Here is a 20,122-nt window from a genome sequence, read left to right on the forward strand (position 1 = left end):
GTCGACTATTATCAAAGGCGGCAATCTGACTTTCGGACAATGATTGGTAAATCAGAAAAACGAATTATTGACTTTGTATTCCATCGGCAGTCACAAAACTCTTCGGAACGACATCTTAGATAAATAACAGGTTAACTATTAACCTTTATTTAATGCAGGTTTTGAACCGTATTCTTTGAAGGAGACGATTATATTCAAATCAATCTGTATTGACATATCAATAAAATTTTTTTGTCCAAATGCACAGATTGCCACCTTTGATAATAGACGACTCATATCTAGCAACGATTGACAATTAGAGTAAGCTGAACGAACAAATCGATGGAAGAAAGCGGAGTTGTAGTAATTAGAAAAATCTAACCTTACACCGGAGCCATAACATTATGTATTTCAAAATTGATTTGAAATTTTGTGAAAAAGTAAGAGTTGGATAATTGAATCGTAGTAAAACGAGACATTCGAAGTGGTTTTTTACTTTTTTATACAAGATTAAAAGGTAAAAAGTTATTTAACCCGAAATCCACGGTACTACATGTCCGCTTTTTCCCCTCGAAATGATATTCCTTCACGAGACGTAATGGCAAGGTTGCATCAAGGTCGTTGGGTAGGCCTAAGCATACGGTCATTAATGTAATTTAAAAAATGATACGTTCATTTTTATTTGCCAACGAATCTGAGGAGTTCGAACTTTTTGTGTAACTACCCACCTTTTTAGTTTTAGTGAAATTCGTGACTAAGACTGATTTTATTTGTAGATTTAACTGAAAATCACGTACGAGCTAGTAATGTCGTTTCATAATTAATTATGTAATTTATTGGAATCGAAATGATTCGTTGGAGTAAAATTCACTCAGTACTTACATAGGGCCATGATATTTCGTGTGAAGCATTTAAAGATCGATAGCATTAAAGTATTTCGCGATCAAGCCACTAGTGGCAAGAGGCTGGTTGTCGATTGAGACCTGGAAACCTGCATGGAGATAGATGAGACGACCTCATGTGCCATTGTTGCAAAGGTCATCTACTCAACTGCAAAGTTCTCGAAGCGACCTACTTCATTGAGGAAACAGCACAAAATCGCTTTTTTAAATGGTAATAGCCTTCGGAGCTTGTTTACAGTACATCGCATGTCCCGTTATTGACCCCAAGTTTGGAGTAATTACATTGCGGGTTTTCGAAGTACGCCTTATTATCTGATCTGTCTCGCCATCGGAAGCGATGGTCTGACAACGATTGTTAAGAAGTTGAACCTCAATTCGGAGGTCTGTATTCCATGAGAAGTACTTGGCGATTGTTTGAGATGTCCTTCTTTGTCTGCTTCGTTCCATTTTGCTCTCGAGTGGACTACCCTCTTGAGCATCCCTGAGCGCGATGACCAGCCTTTTAAGCGAGGTTTGAGGAGAGCTTCCTGAAGCACCGGGAAAGACCTGGACTCGTCTAAATTGAGTTACATCGTATGATAATTAAATACTATTTTTCCACCGTCATTTATTTTTTATCTGTTAGGTATAGTCAATCGCGCGATCAGAAGACGATACTAGACTAAGTTTTATTTGAAGTCTGAAAGGTAATGTAGCGAACACGGTAGGTTATTGCCTACTTCTGCGGCCAATTCGTCCTTTCTGGATCAGGTCTAAGGGACTATTCCAGGTACGCGCAGTTAGGTGAGCTCACGGGCTCAACCTGAGGGATATTGCTAACACTAGCCCTAACAAGAGCAGTGCCGAATTTACCACCGGATCGAGCCCACTGAGTTTCTCGCCGGATCTTCTCAGCGGGTCGCGATTCCGATCCGGTAGCAGATTCATTCGCGAAGCAGCTACTCTTGAGTTGTTAGGTCTCCTTTGGAGGCGCTCGGGTAGCTGTTAGCAAATCCCACCCCTCCTGGCTGAGCCTTTGCTCGCCCACTTGTCCTGGTGAAACTGAAAAAGCCTCCGGGCCACCAGTAATCTTTCAAACATAAAAAACCACCGGATCGGAATCGCGACCCGCCGAGAAGATCCGGCGAAAAACTCAGCGGGCACAATTTTCGTGCTCTCGATCATAAGTTCCGAGTTACGGGAGAACGTGACGATTCATTGCGAAAGGAAAGTATTCATTCGTGTTACTGAAATTAATTATTTTTACGGCTGGTAGGGGGCGCTGCTTAAACCCTATACATATTTTTTTTTCTCGAAAGCGATACGAATAATTTTTCGATAGTCATTCGTGCTCACCAAACGGCAAAACAAATAATATTGATATTTGTCTCTAAACGTATTCTAATTTTAGTCTTAAAACATAGTGCCTTAGAACTTAAATTGTATTGATGGACTTGTAATGAATAAGTTAATTTAAGGAAGCGGTTTTTTTTTTTCGATTGCATATAGAGGGATAGGTAGATTGCTCAGTGATGGATTTAGGTTTGATGCCGCCATAAGACTTGTTTATTGCGCCGCCCTTAATGTTAGAATACATTTTATTAATTTTAATCTAATATTTATATTTTAAACCAGCAACCCGCTCTCGCTTCGCTTCGGAAACATTAAATGTTATTATTGATAGCTAAGTCCCGCGATGTTACCCGCGGTTATTGTCGAACCGCGGGGGACGCCGCGGGGCGAAGCTACTCTAAAAAAAGTAGCCTAAGCTACTCCTTATATCATCAGTTACCTATCAGTGAAAGTCTGCTCAAAATCGGTCCAGCCGTTCCAGAGATTAGCCGGAACAAACAGACAGACCGCCAAAAATTGTGAAAAATGTTATTTTGGTATATGTACCGTGTATATATAACTAGTCAGGTCATAAGTATTGTCACACAGTAAAAACTTTTCTTTCAGAATGCTGGCCACAAAAAAGTTTATTGAATTCGAATTTCGAATTGTTCATGAAAATAAAAATGTATACTTTTAGAATTTTACTCATTTTTAAATATGGAGTGGGCGCTTAAAGAAGACCATGTTGCAGTTATTGCGTTGCATCGTTGCGGTTACGCGCTAATTCAAATTTTTAATATACTGCAAAATTTGAATATAACCAAAAGATTCGTTTATCGTACCATCAAACGATACAATGAAGACTCTAGTGTAGATGACAGGTCAAGAAGTGGTCGCCCTCGGTCTGTTAGGACTCCAGCAGTGATAAAAGCTGTGAAGGCGCGAATTCAAAGAAATCCCAAACGTAAGCAGAAACTGTTGGCCCTTCAGATGGGGTTAAGCAGAACCACGGTGAAAAGGGTGTTAAATGAAGACTTAGGGCTTCGGGCATATCGAAGAAAAACAGGACATCGTTTGAATGCTCGTCTAATGGACTTGAGACTGAAGAGATGCCGCGCTTTGTTGAAGCGGTACGCGGAAAAAAAATATCGGGAAATTCTTTTTTCGGATGAAAAAATTTTTACCGTAGAAGAGAGCTACAACAAACAAAATGATAAGGTGTACGCACAAAGTAGTGAATAAGCGAGCAACCGTATTCCGCGTGTCCAACGAGGTCATTTTCCATCCTCGCTCATGGTATGGTTGGGAGTTTCTTATTGGGGCTTAACAGAGGTACATTTTTGTGAGAAAGGTGTAAAAACGAATGCAGTTGTGTATCAAAATACAGTCCTGACGAACCTTGTGGAACCTGTTTCTCATACCATGTTCAATAGCAGGCACTGGGTATTCCAACAAGATTCGGCGCCAGCTCATAGAGCGAAGAGCACACAAGACTGGCTGGCGGCGCGTGAAATCGACTTCATCCGGCACGAACACTGGCCCTCCTCCAGTCCAGATTTGAATCCGTTAGATTACAAGATATGGCAACACTTGGAGGAAAAGGCGTGCTCAAAGCTTCATCCCAATTTGGAGTCACTCAAGACATCCTTGATTAAGGCAGCCGCCGATATTGACATGGACCTCGTTCGTGCTGCGATAGACGACTGGCCGCGCAGATTGAAGGCCTGTATTCAAAATCACGGAGGTCGTTTTGAATAAACTTTAATGTCATAAGAATCTATGTTTTGTTAAGTTCATTTTGGTATATGAATGGTTACATAATGAATAAACTTGTTTCAATTATTTTACATTAAACATGTGACAGAATTTATGACCTGACTAGGTATATATGTGCATATGCATGTAGTAAAAAGCGGTTATTTTAATATTACAAACAGACACTCCAATTTTATTTATATGTATGGATTTAACAAAACTTGTTTTTTTATCTAAAGTAAATAATCTACTACTCATTTGCAAAGGAGACTGTCTTGACTTTTCATAGTCTCTGAACGTTTGGCGTTTCAAAAATTATGCCGCCTCAAATTATGTCCACGGGCCTCACGGGCCTATGCGTAAATCCATCACTGAGTCCGCTATGGGTTTGAAATGATGACTGATATTTTTATTGTTCCACAATAGTAGGAAGCTTCGGTTTTCGCGATACGCCAACGCGATTAAAAACATTTTTACGGTTTAAATTCGAGATTGATTGTTTAAACATTTATTTGAAATATCGCGAGGAGGAAAGTTTTTCCTTATCGAGGGGTGAAAGCTTTTTTTTTCGGTAAAAACAATACATTATGTTAGTATTACAATCTATGTTAGTAACTTAAAAATAACATTAATATCTGACTCTATTTATATAGATATATACAAGCGGCCCGCTCCGGCTACGCTCGGGTCTTTAACAAATATTTCAACGATAGTGACGTTGTTTTATTTTTTTAAATAAAAGAACACTTATTGCGGCATAACTATAATTGTTAGATATATGCTGTCGCGACACTTTTTTTAATAATAATGTGTTCTACAAAGTCGTAGTACATTATTTTATTCTATCGTCAATAGTTTTCGCTGGGCACGCGATGTAAAGAATATTTTAGGTAACTTTTTTACACCTTGGGTTACATTATTGGAGTTTTAGTAAAGATTCCAATTTTTTTTCAAAAAAGATTATAGCCTATGTCACTCGGGAATAGTGTAGCTTCCAAACAGTGAAAGAATTTTTCAAATCGGTTCAGTAGTTTCAGAGACTATTCAATACAAACAAACAAATCTTTCCTCTTTATAATATTAGTATAGATTTTTGAGTCTTTTCTGCAGACTATTTGAGGTTTGACGACGTCTGACGCTGACGCGCAAAAGTAGCCTAAGCTTACCGTAGTTATTATGGAGCAATGAGGTTTAAGTTTTCATGAATTTAATTTGAGTAGGCAAAAAACCAACCTTACAAACTTAAAAACCACACGTTACCCAACAAAACTTAAACCAAATAAATAGCCTTTCACCCCTCGATTTGAATATTGCGAAAAACAAATATATTTACAGACCTCACCAACATCATCATGACGTCCGGCTGTAATAGACGCGTGACCTTTAGTGTTTTTAATTAAAAACCTTAATTATAATAGACCAATAAACTAATAATTAAACACGTGAAAATAATATGATTAATGTTGATATTGTCTCGAATTTTCTATTGAAGTTTTCAACCACACTGCGTTCGAGAAATTAATACTGTAAGATATTATATTTTATTAAAAGACCATCTTCTGTGTGTTCCCAGTAGATATATATAACAAGAGGGGAAAAAGCGAGTGTCCTAGTTGAACTCTTTGAGGTTAGGCGGATTACAAACTGTTCCATGTATTGCTTAGTTTTCTGAAGTCCTTGCACTGATTGACCTTGGTAAAATGAATTTTATTTTTTATCGTATTTTCAGTAAGGGTTTATTCAAAATGCAGTTAATGTGTTTTCTTTTCCTGAAAAATCGTGGGCCCCAAAGAGTTGAGCGGAAACTCGTTGTGATTAATATAATAATATTCAATCTTTATTTAGGATCGTTTATTAATTATACATCACGAATATTGTATTTGTAATATTAAACAAATTTGATAGATACTTTTGTATTGTATACAGTATTTCGATAAGACTGCCTTTAATTATTGTTCTTTTCAATTTTTGATCTCCTTTTAAAAAAAAAACAATTGTAATAAATAAAATGTAACCAAAATTATTTCTTGTTTTTGTTTTGCTTAAACAACTTGTGTTCCTTTACTATCGCCACGACAGTTGGGGAGAGGGAGGGGAGAGGGAATTACCGGTGGTAGGACCTCTTGTGAGTCCGCACGGGTAGGTACCACCGCCCCGCCTATTTCTGCCGTGAATCAGTTATGCGTTTCGGTTTAAAGGGTGGGGCAGCCGTTGTAACTATAATTGATACCTTAGAACCTAAATCTCAAGGTGGGTGGCACATTTACGTTAGATGTCTATGGACTCCAGTAATCACTTAACACCAGGTGGGCTGTGAGCTCGTCCAACCATCCAAGCAAAAAAAAAAATTGACAAAGGGATCTTCCACCGAGGGAGTGAAATTGCTCAGCAAATAGAGTGGTGTATCCACCCGCTCGGACTCACAAGAGGTCCTACCACCAGTAAGTGTATGTAAAAAACTTAAATGTATGAATAAAACTTTAAATGTATCCACCAAGAAGCGAAGTCAAACGTATATTAAATATTAATATAATAATATGTACGGTATATTATGTAAAAGCGTATCGTTTACGTTTGTTTTTTCATTATTTAAAACCATAGATAGCTCTACGTTTCAGCGTGAAGAAGTCGTGACTTTTTGGCGGGAACGCAAGGAGCGAAGTTGTGTGAATTGTTTTATTTTGTCTATTTAGTGTTTCTACAGGTTTACATATGTAATAACGGTGCTTTATTATTTTTTTCGTAACTGTGTAAAAGTACACAAATGTGGGAAACTGAAACAAAGCCGCTGGACGTAGCATCTCGGGATCTTCCAAAAAGTCCACTGAAAAAGTCTCAGTAAATAACCACAATTTTACTGAGATTATATTTCACCTCATATCATCTCATCTCATTTAATTTCATGCCAATTGATTAATGTTTCAAATTAATCAACTCCATTTCATTTCACTCCATATCATTTTTCATACAAAATAATTTAAAGGATTAGGCTGTATGGTATGATACCTTTGCCTTTCAAGGTGGAAAAATAGAACTACTCGTGAAGAAATTGTCATATAAAATTTAACAAAATTGCCAGAATACTGATTTATTCTATTTTATTGGAAATTATCGAGGTGTAGATGTATGTTGGTTAATTTAAAAAATCTTTATTAAGTTTGATTAATTTAATGTTTACTTAAAAAAAATTGTAGACGTAATAAATTTACACACCACACTATTAATATTAGTTGCAAGTATAAAACCAATTAAAATTAAATATTATCAACTAAGAAGATTATGCACTTCTTTTATTTAAAGTAATCATTGGTAAATTAATTTAATTGCTTGCAAGCAATTCCTCGTTCCAGTTTGAAAGTAATTGGTATTTCCCCCGAATCAGAGACAACATCAATATTGCTTAAATTTAATAGCGTTTATTAAAGTTAGACTAAAAAGGCTGGATGGCAAGATTGCTTCGAAAAATCTTGTACCTTTCTAAAATTCGAGAAAGGTGTATACTAGTAGCTTACCTGATGTTGTGACTGATTATGTTTTGTTGTGTTTTGATTATGTTGTTTTTCACTGGTGGTAGGACCTCTTGGGAGTCCGCACGGGTAGGTACCACAACCCCGCCTATTTCTGCCGTGAAGCAGTAATGCGTTTCGGTTCGAAGGGTGGGGTAGCCGTTGTAACTATACTGAGACCTTAGAACTTATATCTCAAGGTGGGTGGCGCATTTACGTAGTAGATGTCTATGGGCTCCAGTAACCACTTAAAATCAGGTGGGCTGTGAGCTCGTCCATCCATCTAAGCAATAAAATAAAATAAAAGATTAATGCTATCTCGCCGGTTACTAATGTTACTATAGCGAGCTAGACGTGCTTCCTTGTTTAACTACTGGGATCATTGCAGTTGACACGTCCAGTTACGTTGTTTTTAAATACATCGAAGGAAGAATTAGATTACGGATTATCTGGTGCTAGGAGAGACCGTAGAAACCACAACGCGAACGTTGCCCATTTTGATACATGAGACCTAAGGCTCAAACGTATAAAAAATGTACCACATTCTAATCCGGAAGTCAATCCTGTTTCGCAGTGTGGCAGTGCCTACCCATGCGGAAGAATTAGGCGCCTTAAAATATCTTTAAATAGCTTGTTGTGGTCAATGTATGTTCATTAGTCCGCAAACATTACATCCTTTACTTATAGCCTGCCCGTAGCTTAACGACCAAAACAAGTATTGTGACTGCCCAACTCACAACATTCGAAAATATATAACTGTGTTTTAAAACTGTGTGCTTAGTGCGAGTTTTTAACGTTCTCGATAGCGTAAAAGTTAACTCAAATTTGTTAAAGGGGTTGGAACATTTGCCTACGTTTGCTGCTATGGGCGCTGTTCCAACTGCATACAAATTTGAGTTAAAAGACTCGCACTAAGCACATTGGTGTTATTCATTGGTGGTATTAGATTTTTTTTCATGTTCTAATGTACTGTAGCTTAAACGACTGTGTGGACGGTAAGTATTTATATTAAAGTAAAAGCACTTTATTGAAGGGGAACTACTGTTAATTTTGAGCTTAGTCAGATTCTCAATACAAATTTAAACTATATATATTATGACAGTAAGGATTTAAATTGCAAACTATAACTTCGTCACTGTAGTTTAGTTACTTTAGTCTATTTCTCTCGTTAATGAAAGGAATAATGAACACTATTTTATAATCTAAGTCTCGAATTAGCATCTAGGAGGCATAAAGATGAAAATACTTTTCACCAAATTAGTTGAATTTATGCTATACCTAAGTTTTTGTTGAAATTTTGTACAGAACGATTATAGTTGAAAACAATAGTTTTTATCAAGGCAGGCAAGTATATGTCTGAGTCAGTAGGTAGTTACTATCGCTCTTAATTTTTGTTAATGCTGGGTTAAAGCAAGCCACGTTCTAAATACTGATAAGCATTATATTCGAACGTCGTTTGAATAAAATCACGTCATAGTGCTGTGGATACAACTCTATTCCTAGGAGAAACAGTAAAATTTTCTTTTGATAAAGGCACTGTTTATGAATGCTATTTCTTCGCAGCGAACGCAAACCTGCTCATTTCAATTTCACCTGAATATATATAACGATCGCAAGTTAAAGCTATATTAATGTAATATAAATAATATAACTAAAAAAATATATATATAAAAATAAATAAATAAGTCAATAAATAATTAATCATTCAGATACTATGTATTGCAATTAATGAAGTATTGAGTGAGGATATCATTTTAAGTCTGGTATCAATGTAAACGTGATTGTGGGGAATAGTGTAGTTTAAGCTCTTTGTTCCAAGGGTAATCTATACTCATCGACTCTGGCAACGCATTAATCTGCGACAGTTGTGGGAATTCCCTTAATTCTGTGTAATTTAATGAACTTTGCTTTCATAATTTTTTCATAAATGCATGCAAAATGTTTTATTTATATAGTGCAAACTAACCTATAAACTCAACAGAACAACAACAAATAAATGATTAATTTACCCAGTTGCGCACCCACATACAGAAAAGTAAAACGAGTTATTTGAAAGAGGAGGCCCCAAGAATAATTTAGTCGTGTTTACGTAGGTATTCTATGGAAATTAAATTAAAATGTCATCTAAAGTTAAAAACGTTCGTCCCGTGGTGATACTAAGGACCGGATTAATTAAAAACCATAAACACTTAAAGGTAATAAACAATAAGCAGTTTTTTAAAACCGATCTTATCTACGAATCGAAGGATGGTGATTTTTTACGGGCGGCAGGACGTAAAATCGCCGTGATCAACACGTTGAATCGTATTACGAACGCCAGTCGTACGATCGCGACGTTCACGGGCAGTGATGGAGTCAAAGCCGCGAACTCTGACGGCCTAGTGAAGCTGATCGGGCAGTCGAACTACGAAACTGTGCTCTCAGCTCTATGCTCGGTCATATCCCAGGAGCTTAGAGTCCGCGGCATACTAGCACTCCTGACCACTCCCAAAAAAAGTAAAGATGCCTCAACGCAAACTGAAAAACCGGATTTAAACGAAACTTCATCTCAAACGAAGGAAACATTTTTTAATATATTTTCAAAACCAAAACCGAAGAGAGCACGGAGACCGATAGAGCCCTACGTTGTTAAAGAGCCCCAAATCAAGAAGCTTGTAATACATCCGGAGGACTTCTATAAGAAAAACATTGAACTTAGTAATGATAATTCAAGTGATGTGACAGGGTCTTGGTCATCATTTGCGACGCGGAGTACACTGCTGAAAGATCCCTTGGCCCTGCTAAACGATGTAGATAAATACATCAAGACGCCGGGAAACGATTCACTGAGCAAATGCAACTCTTTAGAAAATTTTCTGGACGTGTCCGACTTGTATGATTTTAAAACGATGAAATCTGAACGGCCAATTATTATGAATGATGAGCATAAAAGAAAGATTGCGTCATCTCTGTCTTACGTTGAGTGGACAACTTGCTTGGTACGAGACGAAGATGGAAACTTGTAAGTAATTCATTTTTAATCAACATTCCATATGGATTTTATTCTGACTTCTTTTAAAGCTTTCGAAGTAGCATAAAATGATCAGTAGAAAAAAATTGTACTATGAGTAGAACTAGATATGCCTGGTGCCATGCTGTGATCAAAATTGGTGGAATATCAATGAAGCTGTAATAAAATGCTTTAAAATTGTGCCATTATTATTTGCAATTCAAAACTTGGATGTACTTTGGGTGAAGCAGAAAATTTGTGATAGGCCTTTGATCGGCCTTTGGCTGATCGGTAGTTGCTTAGCATAGTTGCGACATATATCTTATTGAAGGTTCTTTGGAAGTGTTTAAAATGGACAAAAAATCACATACCCCTGTTATCAATGTATCTCACAAAGCCACATTTTCCAGACCTATCCACAATGCAGTCCTTAATGACAACATCAAAATGTTAAAAAGACAGTGTCAAGTATTAAAAAAGAAGAACCACTCAGTAGATATACCAGGGAATGGCAATTGGGTGAGTTTAAATCTTATCATCTTTACTGTAGAGTGGTTATTAGGTGTACATGTCCGTAGGTTAATTTACTTACTGAACCCTTCGTCGAAAGTGATGGGTTCGCTAAATACTCTGGTGATTTGCTTCTACATCCTGATAGTCTTAATTGAAGATTTTTGCCTCTTCCCAAAACAGTTGATGCCTATCACACTGAAGCACAAGTCAGCGATACGAAATAACTCAGTTTTTTTTTTGTTACTGCATAGATGGGTGGACGAGCTCACAGCCCACCTGGTGTTAATTAGTTACCGGAGCCCATAGACATCTATAAGGTAAATAAATGCTGCCACCCACCCTAAGATATGAGTTCTAAGGTCTCAGTATAGTTACAACGGCTACCGCACCCTCTATGAGGAGGCAGTCTCCTCCCGGTGATGGTCACGGGGCGACCTAAGGGGGCTGAGACTGCGCCGCACGCTACCGTCACTCTAGCGCGCTGGCACCAGGAGGACGGGACGACGCGTCGGCGGCTGCGGACTGCGATGCGGTCCGCATTTTCGTCGTCGCTGTCGTCGCCGAACATACTGTGGAAGAGCAACCCGGTCGGCGGTGTATCGCGTTCCGACCCGGCAGGCTGGTTCTGGCCCAGCGGGGTATCCCGGAACACCAGCGGCATCGCCCGGGCGGCCTGAAGGGCCGCCGTACCGCGGAGACTGACGTCGTTGGTCGTCGACTATCGCCTCGACGACCCGTCGGTCGGGCGTCCTCGGGGTGGCGCCGCGTGTCTGGTTGTAGTGTTGACCGCGGGAACCCCCCTACTCTGACCGGGTTTTGACCCCGGACGGAGATCGGACGCCGGGTGTAAGAGTGCAGGGGAGTCGTTTAGTGGGTGGGCCCTAAATTCCTTGGGCCCGCGGTCTGCTCTCAACACCTGCAGATCGTTGAGTCTCACATACCCCGCGCGTCCCCTAGGCGCGGGGACCTCGTAGGAGGTTCGGCCCTCGGCCGGGAAAAAAAAAAAAAAAGGCTACCGCACCCTTCAAACCGAAAGGCATTACTGGTTCATGGCAGAAATAGGCGGGGTGGTGGTACCTATCCGAGCGGACTCACAAGAGGCCCTGCCATCAGTAAAACAGATGTATAGATGGTAGACTCCCAAAGTACAGTCAACAGAAAAACTTATTAACATGTTTTTATTAGTTTGGTTTAAAGTATGTCTGTTTGTTACGGAATCTTTGAACATCTTATTAACAAGCTTCAAAACGTCCGTATTAATTTGAAGATATGTACGCGCATCGAGGACTTATTTACGATACAATCATTTTATGACTACTCTTATATCCTGATAAGTATCAGCAGAATAAACGAAAAACTGAGATTAATATTTGTTAGTTCTCTTTCTTATTTAAGTATATAATATCGAGGGGTGAAAGGGTGTTTGGTTTAAGCGACATTTCGCTTAACACGCGACATTTATCTTTGCAATTAAAGCTCCGTTTTATTTGGTATCAGCGTCAACAGTTCGATCTTTTTAAATGAACTTCAATTAAGTTTACTTCATTCGAATAACCGAAGAAGTTTTATTGTTAAGATAATTTTTGCAAATTTTAAACTTCAAATGGCTCTCCTGTAAGTAAACCGGTAGGCAGCGGCTTGGCTCTGCCCCTGACATCGCTGAAGTCCATTGGCGACGGTAACCACTCACCATCAGGTGGGCCGTGTGCTCGTCTGCCTACAAGGGCAATAAAAAAAAAAACGTTTTTAGTTTTTAAACCGCACCCGCTATTTTCCTAGTCGCGTCCGATTCGGCCGCATCGCAAATGCGCTTTTATGGACGCTACCTCGATTGGTTATGTTTGCGGTAAACACTAGTGAATCGCATTTGTGCGTGCTGACGTCACCGGTTGACGGTAACGTCCCCGGGGGGAATTACTTTTAACAGAACATATATCGATAAATCAGAAACGTGAATTGGCGTTGATTACAATTAATTTCTGCGCCTCCTGCTGATTCATAAAGAATTTTAAGTGGCGTTGGAATTTGCCCGCCGAGATTCTCGTTGAATGTTCTCGGCGCACACTGTATTATTATCGAGATCTAGCAGAACTTAATTCAATCTTGCGTGAATTTATCTTTTTTTAATTTTACGTGTCATAAAATGTTAATATTAGATGTTATTTCGTATTTCTAAATAAATAAATAACATTAATTACTAATAAAAATCAATTATTTCTTTATTTTCTTTAAAAATATTATTTTTAATACTGCAACTTTGTTCTAAATACACAAGAAATATATTTTACACCCCTAAATATATTCTAAAGACTAAAAAAAATTCGCATAACCTTCTACCCATCTTCCTTCGTCGAGTAAGTTTCTTCTCCCATGTTCTATTTTGCACTGTTGATTTGGAAGATAGCAGTGGATCTGAACCTATCAGGAATTGGATAAGTACGTCTCGATTGGTGTTAATTCTGCTTGTTTTCCTGCTGAAATACTCGCGATTCCTCCTATATTCCTTATTGTTCGCTTCTTGAGCTTCTTCTGCTAATTGGTCCAAAGGTAAAACGCATGTCTCAATTACTTCTTTTGAGTGTGAGAGGATTTTGTGTATACTAGAAGGCATGTAGTACTATAATGGAATAATGTACTAAATAAAGTTTTCTTGTCTCTTCGGCATATGTCTTGTGCCTCCAAGATAACAGAAATGTTTGATTAAATTCAGATTGATCCCTGTTATTTTCGCTTACATTTCTCCCATTTAGATTGTATTTTTTTGTAAGACTACTTATTAACATTTGAAGTGATCTTGGAGGGTTTCTACAGTTCTCTATGTCATAATCTTCTAATATATAAAATTCTCGTGTCACAATGTTCGTTCCCATACTCCTCCGAAACCGCTTGACCGATTCTCATGAAATTTTTTATGCATATTCAGTAAGCCTGAGAATCGGCTACTATCTATTTTTCATCCCCCTAAGTGATTAGGGTTGTCCACCCCTAAAAATTTTTTTTTATTTGGAATTTTTTTTTTCTTATAATGAGGTATTATGTGGTTGAATGAGGTTTTGTTATTTTTATTATATATTCCCTCATCGTTCACAGCACTACATACCTCTTTCACTCATTTACCACATCCTTACACACTTACAATAAGTTAGGTTTTTTTTGTACACTAGAAATTCCCTAGAAATCTTATATATGGCAAAACAATGTTTGCCGGGTCAGCTAGTATTGTAGTATTTTTTTAATCATAAGGTTATTTTGACCTTTTTTTATTACTTGGAAATCATATATTAAAAATATCTCGCCTTTTCATTGCGCTGAAAACAAAAAAAAAATGTATGAGCGGGGCAAATAGGAGCAAGGGATTCCAACTAAATTTCAAAGAACATTAACCGTAGAATGCTATAACAGTGATTTCCCGGTGTATACACTTGCATACATTTTTAAAAGTCAACACTAACACAAAAAAAAAATTTTTTTCAAGGACTGCAGCAAAAACGTTATTAATTAATAACATTTCAATATTATAAGGTTCAAACTTACCTTAACGTATCCTCGATGATATAACAAACGATAAAAATGACCAATTATAGCACTTTAAACGACAAGAACAGACCTGTTCGCATTCAGCAATAAAGCAAAACTAAACAATACACTCGTGCTAGTACGCATAAGCTATGTTTCGAGACTTCCCCTGTGTTGTATGGTGTTACACACTTATTAATTTTATTTAATATCGGTTATTTAGTTATACACCTGTGTAATAAAGGGAGTTTTAGGAATATTTAGAGAGTATTATTTTTTAATTAAGTTCTGCTAGATCTCGATAATAATACAGTGTGCGGCGTGTCGTGATTCCGATCCGGTGGTATACTCTGCGAAGCACTGCTCTTGCTAGGGCTAGTGTTAGTCGTTCAGGTTGAGCACATAAGCTCACCTACACGTTGGGTCGCCCTAGAACTTTCCGATTCTACAACTTAAAGTAAACGAATCACGGGCTGACCACCCGTCTTCGGAGAACCATGGCCGAATAACTATCCATTATAGCTCCCAGCGGATTGTGGTTACTGAATCGCTACTGGTTGTAATGCAATTGCTTGCTAAATGCAAAAGCAGAGCTTGAGGGGCTGAAAGGCTGTGCTTTTCGTGGGGTTGATGTCGACGCGGCACTTTCGGAACCACTATCCTAAATTGGTGGCTGCGGTCTGGAGCATACTATGTGAGGAAGTCCGTAAAGAGTTCCTTCTTTATTTCGCCGTAAAATCGTGTTTGATGTAATTAACACCACAGTTGAAACAATATTAGTTTTATTGTTGTAACGGCATAAATAATTCTAAGATATTATATTAGTTATTATACACATTATATTTTATTGTTTACGTTTTTAAATTTTTGGCGGTGAAAAAAGGTCTGGTGTCACAGACTATCTTCTTTTTCCCACTTCTCGTGCGTTCCAGCTTACGCATCATAAAAAGGTGCGTTCTTAAACGCCACATATGCATGAATGACATCTACCTAATCGAGTAGCAAAATAGCCGTATCATCCGCGAAAAGGCTGATATGTCTGATGATATTGTGGATATTTGACACGCCTAGACGTATTTGAGATAAGATTTGTTCAAACACATGTTTTCCAAATGCATCGAATGTCAGAAACATTAAATGATAAGAGTGACATTTTACTTGCTGTGTAGGTAGGAAAAGTGAAATAGAGTTTTTAATGTGCCCACTACATAATATACAGATATCTATTCGAACAAGGAGCCCCGGAGATGCTGTCAAAATTGAAACTGACATATCTATGAATCCTCTTTGTGATCAGTTTACGGTATCGCCACTGGAACTGGTTCATGTTCAAAGCTTAAAACCAAAGCGTCATGCGTTTATATAATAAAAAAGCATAGTTAGTAATGCTAGTTGGAGTCCACTAGGGTTTTCTTCTAAAAAGCGGCGTAATACGAATACCTCCTTATTGTAGTCGCTTCTGATTATATATCTAACCAAGGGGAAGAGGCATAGCAAAGCCGCCGTTGTCCTAAACAAGTCCTATGGGATCTTCACTGATCCACACTCAGTGCTTTTAAGCTCTTCAAGAATTGAGCACCGTTACTTAAAACCTAACCCATAGACACAACCCGCTGAGTTTCTCGCCGAATCTTCTTAGTGGGTCTCGATTCCGATCCTTTGGTAGTTTCAGCGAAGCACTGCTCTTGCTTTAGGTGTTAGGAAATTCTTCCAAGTTGATCCCCGTGGCTCACCTACCGAATCGCTCGTAGCTAGAATAGCTCAAGGCTACCAGTGATTAGGCAATTCAAAAAAGCCTTAGGGTCTGATCACTTGCGTTTTCTGAGCAGACGGCTTTGAAATTAGCGATACTGAAGGACCAGCCGAAGTGCACGGAGGTGCTGCTAAGCTTCGACGCTGATGTGCTGCTCGCGGATGAAAGCGACAGGCTGCCGCTGCACCACGCGGCCGAGGTCTCAAGCCAGCACCTGGAGTTGATCCTCGAGCATTGCAAGCAGAACGCCAGGTGAGAAAGCAGCGCGCGACTGGCTGCACTGCCCTAGTACGGAAGACTATTTTACTGGTGGTAACACCTCTTGTGAGTCCGCACGGGTAGGTACCACCGCCCCGTCTATTTCTGCCGTAAAGCAATAACGTGATTTGAAGGGTAGGGCAGCCGTTGTAACTATACTGAGATCTTAGAACTTATATCTCAAGGTGGGTGGCGCATTTACGTCGTAGATGTCTATGGGCTCCAGTAACCACTTAACACCAGGTGGGCTGTGAGCTCGTCCAACCATTTAAGCCATAAAAAAAAGAAGCTTATCTGGCTTATTTATTGTCACTGTATCATTTCTGACGCGTCGGATACTTTACAGTTTCAATGGTTTCAAAATGAGGTATAGTTTTGGTAATGATAGATAGATGATAGACAACAGAATTTCGTTTTACAGGAAAATCTATCTGGAGGAGGAGTCCTTGTGGAAGGAGAACATCGCTGAATATTCGGATGACATTATATTGGATTACCTATTAAGCTACATGTGCAACGCGTGCGACAGCGAAGGTGAGTCGCGGTTTTACAGTGCAAAGGTTTCGCCATGCTCATCAAACCACGACAGGAAATGGCAGGGCAGTGGTGTCTATGCGAGCGGGTCATAAGACACCCCGCCTCCAACTTAAAAGTTCGACTGAGATCTCACAGTGTGTTCCCGGTCCATAAGAACCGGGATATAGCCACTGCGTTTGCGGGTATCATTTGGTGACGTCAATGAGGGGGTAAAGACTTGGATGGATTGGGTGAATTATGTGGGACTTGACGGTCTGCAGATGTTGGGACCAGACCTCGAGTCTAAGGATGTTTTAAGACCCTACCCACTAAACGACTCCCCTTACACTCTCTCACTCGGCGACCGATCTCCACCCGGGGTCAGAACCCGTCAGACGTACGATAGGCCTGGAGGAATAAACAGGACATGCAGCGCCGACTACAAGTTTTATTGCTTCACCCACTTGAGGTTAAGTGGTTACTGGAACCCATAGACATTTACAACGTAAATGCCGCCACCCACCTTAAGATATGAGTTCTAAGGTCTCAGTTTTAACAGTACAACAATTGCCCCGCCCTTAAAACCGAAACGCATTACTGCTTCATAACAGAAATAGGCAGGGCGATGGTACCTACCCGTGCGTGCGGACTCACAAGACGTCCTACCACCGGTAATTACGCAAATTATAATTTTCCGGGTTTGTTTTTATCACACGATGTTATTCGTTCACCGTGGAAGTCAATCGTCAACATTTGTTAAGTACGCATTTCATTAGAAAAATCGGTACTCGCCTGCGGGATTCGAACACCGGTGCATCGCTAGATACGAATCTCTTTACGAATATCTTTAAGGCCACGAAGACTGCTAAGTAGTGGGATAAAGGCATGAAGAGTGCCCAAAACACGTCATTTCGGATCCTCCTGATCCACTAACGGTGCTTTTAGGTACCTCAAGCACCGGTCATCGTCCTCGCCGAACCCGTCGCATGCGACAAGGGCTCGGTGAGTAAATTAAATTAACCCACAGACATAGCCCACTGAGTTTCTCGCCGGATCTTCTCAGTGGGTCGCGATTCCGATCCGGTGGTAGATTCTGAAGCACGAACGTCGTCAGGCTTGAGCCCCGTGAGCTTACCTACTAGTTATGGTTACGCTGAAATAGCCTCTAAGGTTCAGTATCAAGTATGGAGGAGGAGGAGCTTGGGAAGGGAAAAAAAAGTGAGTGTGTGTGCAAGTCACACACGGTAGAAGTGAAACTTATAAATAAGATATAGATATACTGACTATCCCGCTACACAGGAGCATACACATGGACAATCTTTAGTAGACGATAGTGGGGATGCTACGAAGATTCGCACAAAGAGGAGACCGAGAACGTCTAATGTGTTCTATCTCATTCTCTCGCCGGCTGAATCCTATACATTTATGTGTTTGTGTCTCTATGGACTTATTTTTTCATCGAGTTTGAAATCACAACGATTCTAAAGAAGTTTCAATTAAAAAAGCATGAAGATTTTATTAACCCTATCTCTCTTCCTAGATTAAAACAGCTGCGTGTTTTATATTAACATTACAGGTAACACGGCCCTCAGCATCGCCTGCAAGAGGGGCCGCCACGAGAACGCGCGGCTGCTACTGCGCGCCGAGCCGGGCAGCGCCAACCGCAGCGCGCCCACCGGCGGGGACACGGCGCTGCACTCCGCCGTCGCGGCCGCCGTCGCCGTCTTCAGAGGTGACCTACCCTGATCCTCCCCCTAGTTTCACCCTTTTTTAGTTTGGCCAAAACCCGCAAAATTATAATTTGCGTAATTACTGGTGGTAGGAGCTCTTGTGAGTCCGCGCGGGTACTCACAAGCGGGCGGTACCACCGCCCTGTCTATTTCTGCCGTGAAGCAGTAATCCGTTTCGGTTTGAAGGGTGGGGCAGCCGTTGTAGATGTCTATGGGCTCCAGTAACCACTTAACACCAGATGGGCCGTGAGCTCGTCCACCCATTTAAGCAATTAAAAAAAAAACACGCTCCACAGAAAGCGGCGATAGGATCGCGATCGAGAACTACAAGAAGACCATAGAGGTGCTGGTGGACGGCGACGCGAGCCCCTCCGTGCCCAACTGCGCCGGCCTCACCGTCACCGACATGCTCGCCGACGCAGACGCGCCCGACCTCTCCGCGCTGCTCGCCGCCGCGCTCTCCAGCAGGAGGCTGGGGGCCGCGCGCCGCCCGCCCGGACCCTACATGCTGCTGCGCGGCCAGGACGGACGCCTCGACGTGGCGCACGTCGCCAGCAGGCAGCCCGCCCGCGCCCCCGCCCGCGCCCCCGCCGCTGGCGTCCCTACTGAGGCGAAAACTAAAATCATCGAGAACGTTCTAGTGAATTTAGGTTCGAGTATTGGTAACGTTAAAGTTCGGAACGTCTGCAGGGGAAGCGACGCTAGGAATATCAGGATTACGGCGAAACGAAGCGGCAGCGCGCGCGGCGAGGCGGCGGGGAAGAAAACGAAACTTTGATATATGGGGACGAGAGAAACTATTATGCTAAACTGACGGTAGTTCTCACTAAAAAATCACGAATCACCGGGTGAAACGCGTTCCGCAACAAAGACAGAAGATCGCGCACACCGCGAGCTAGAAAGAGACGACAGGTGTTCTCGATTTTCCGTCTAAGAACATTCCAATTAAATACAGGGTGGGTTTTGTTTGTCAGTGACCGGAGTCTGCACAAGGATGGCCTTACATATAAGAGTCGCAGCACACGACAAAAAGAAACTATTCACCGAAATACTAATTATGATCCAATTTAACCCTTTGACTGGCGTGTAGGTCACCGGTGCCCTACGCGGCGCACTCCAGTAATTATTTTGTCGTCTTTTGTTTGTTAATGTATGACTTTTAGAAATTGATTCACTCGCATTATCTTAGGATTCGTCTCTCCTAAAGTCTACTGGATATTCCGGCGCTTTAGTAAGAAGATCGAAGTGAGAAATCGAAATATTTAAATGAGTGCGCTGCGTAGGGCACCGGTGACCTACACCTCAGTGAGAGTTAATTGAAGACATGAGTGGATGAAGGTGATATGACACAATTTGTTAATTTTGAGAAAATGGGCAGCGAACTTTTGTTA

General features: G+C 40.4%; 1 protein-coding gene across 1 annotated transcript; it reads left to right on the forward strand.

Moving 5' to 3' along the window:
• The first annotated feature begins 9,274 nt into the window (after positions 1-9,274).
• Positions 9,275-19,681, forward strand: LOC114248990 (uncharacterized). The gene is made up of 6 exons (XM_028182444.2): positions 9,275-10,457; positions 10,856-10,964; positions 16,304-16,479; positions 16,907-17,019; positions 18,578-18,733; positions 19,028-19,681. Exons 1-6 carry the CDS (start codon positions 9,574-9,576, stop codon positions 19,507-19,509), a joined length of 1,920 nt encoding a protein of 639 aa, XP_028038245.2. The 5' UTR covers positions 9,275-9,573; the 3' UTR covers positions 19,510-19,681.
• Positions 19,682-20,122: the final 441 nt, after the last annotated feature.

The sequence above is a fragment of the Bombyx mandarina genome, chromosome 23 (genome assembly GCF_030267445.1).
Source record: "Bombyx mandarina strain Sakado chromosome 23, ASM3026744v2".
NCBI classification, from domain to species: domain Eukaryota; kingdom Metazoa; phylum Arthropoda; class Insecta; order Lepidoptera; family Bombycidae; genus Bombyx; species Bombyx mandarina.

Coding starts and splice junctions, on each gene's coding strand:
- LOC114248990 (XM_028182444.2), top strand. CDS start 9,574: ATGTCATCTAAAGTTAAAAACGTTCGTCCCGTGGTGATACTAAGGACC. Junction 16,480..16,906: donor CATTGCAAGCAGAACGCCAG/GTGAGAAAGCAG, acceptor TTCGTTTTACAG/GAAAATCTATCTGGAGGAGG. Junction 17,020..18,577: donor CAACGCGTGCGACAGCGAAG/GTGAGTCGCGGT, acceptor TTAACATTACAG/GTAACACGGCCCTCAGCATC.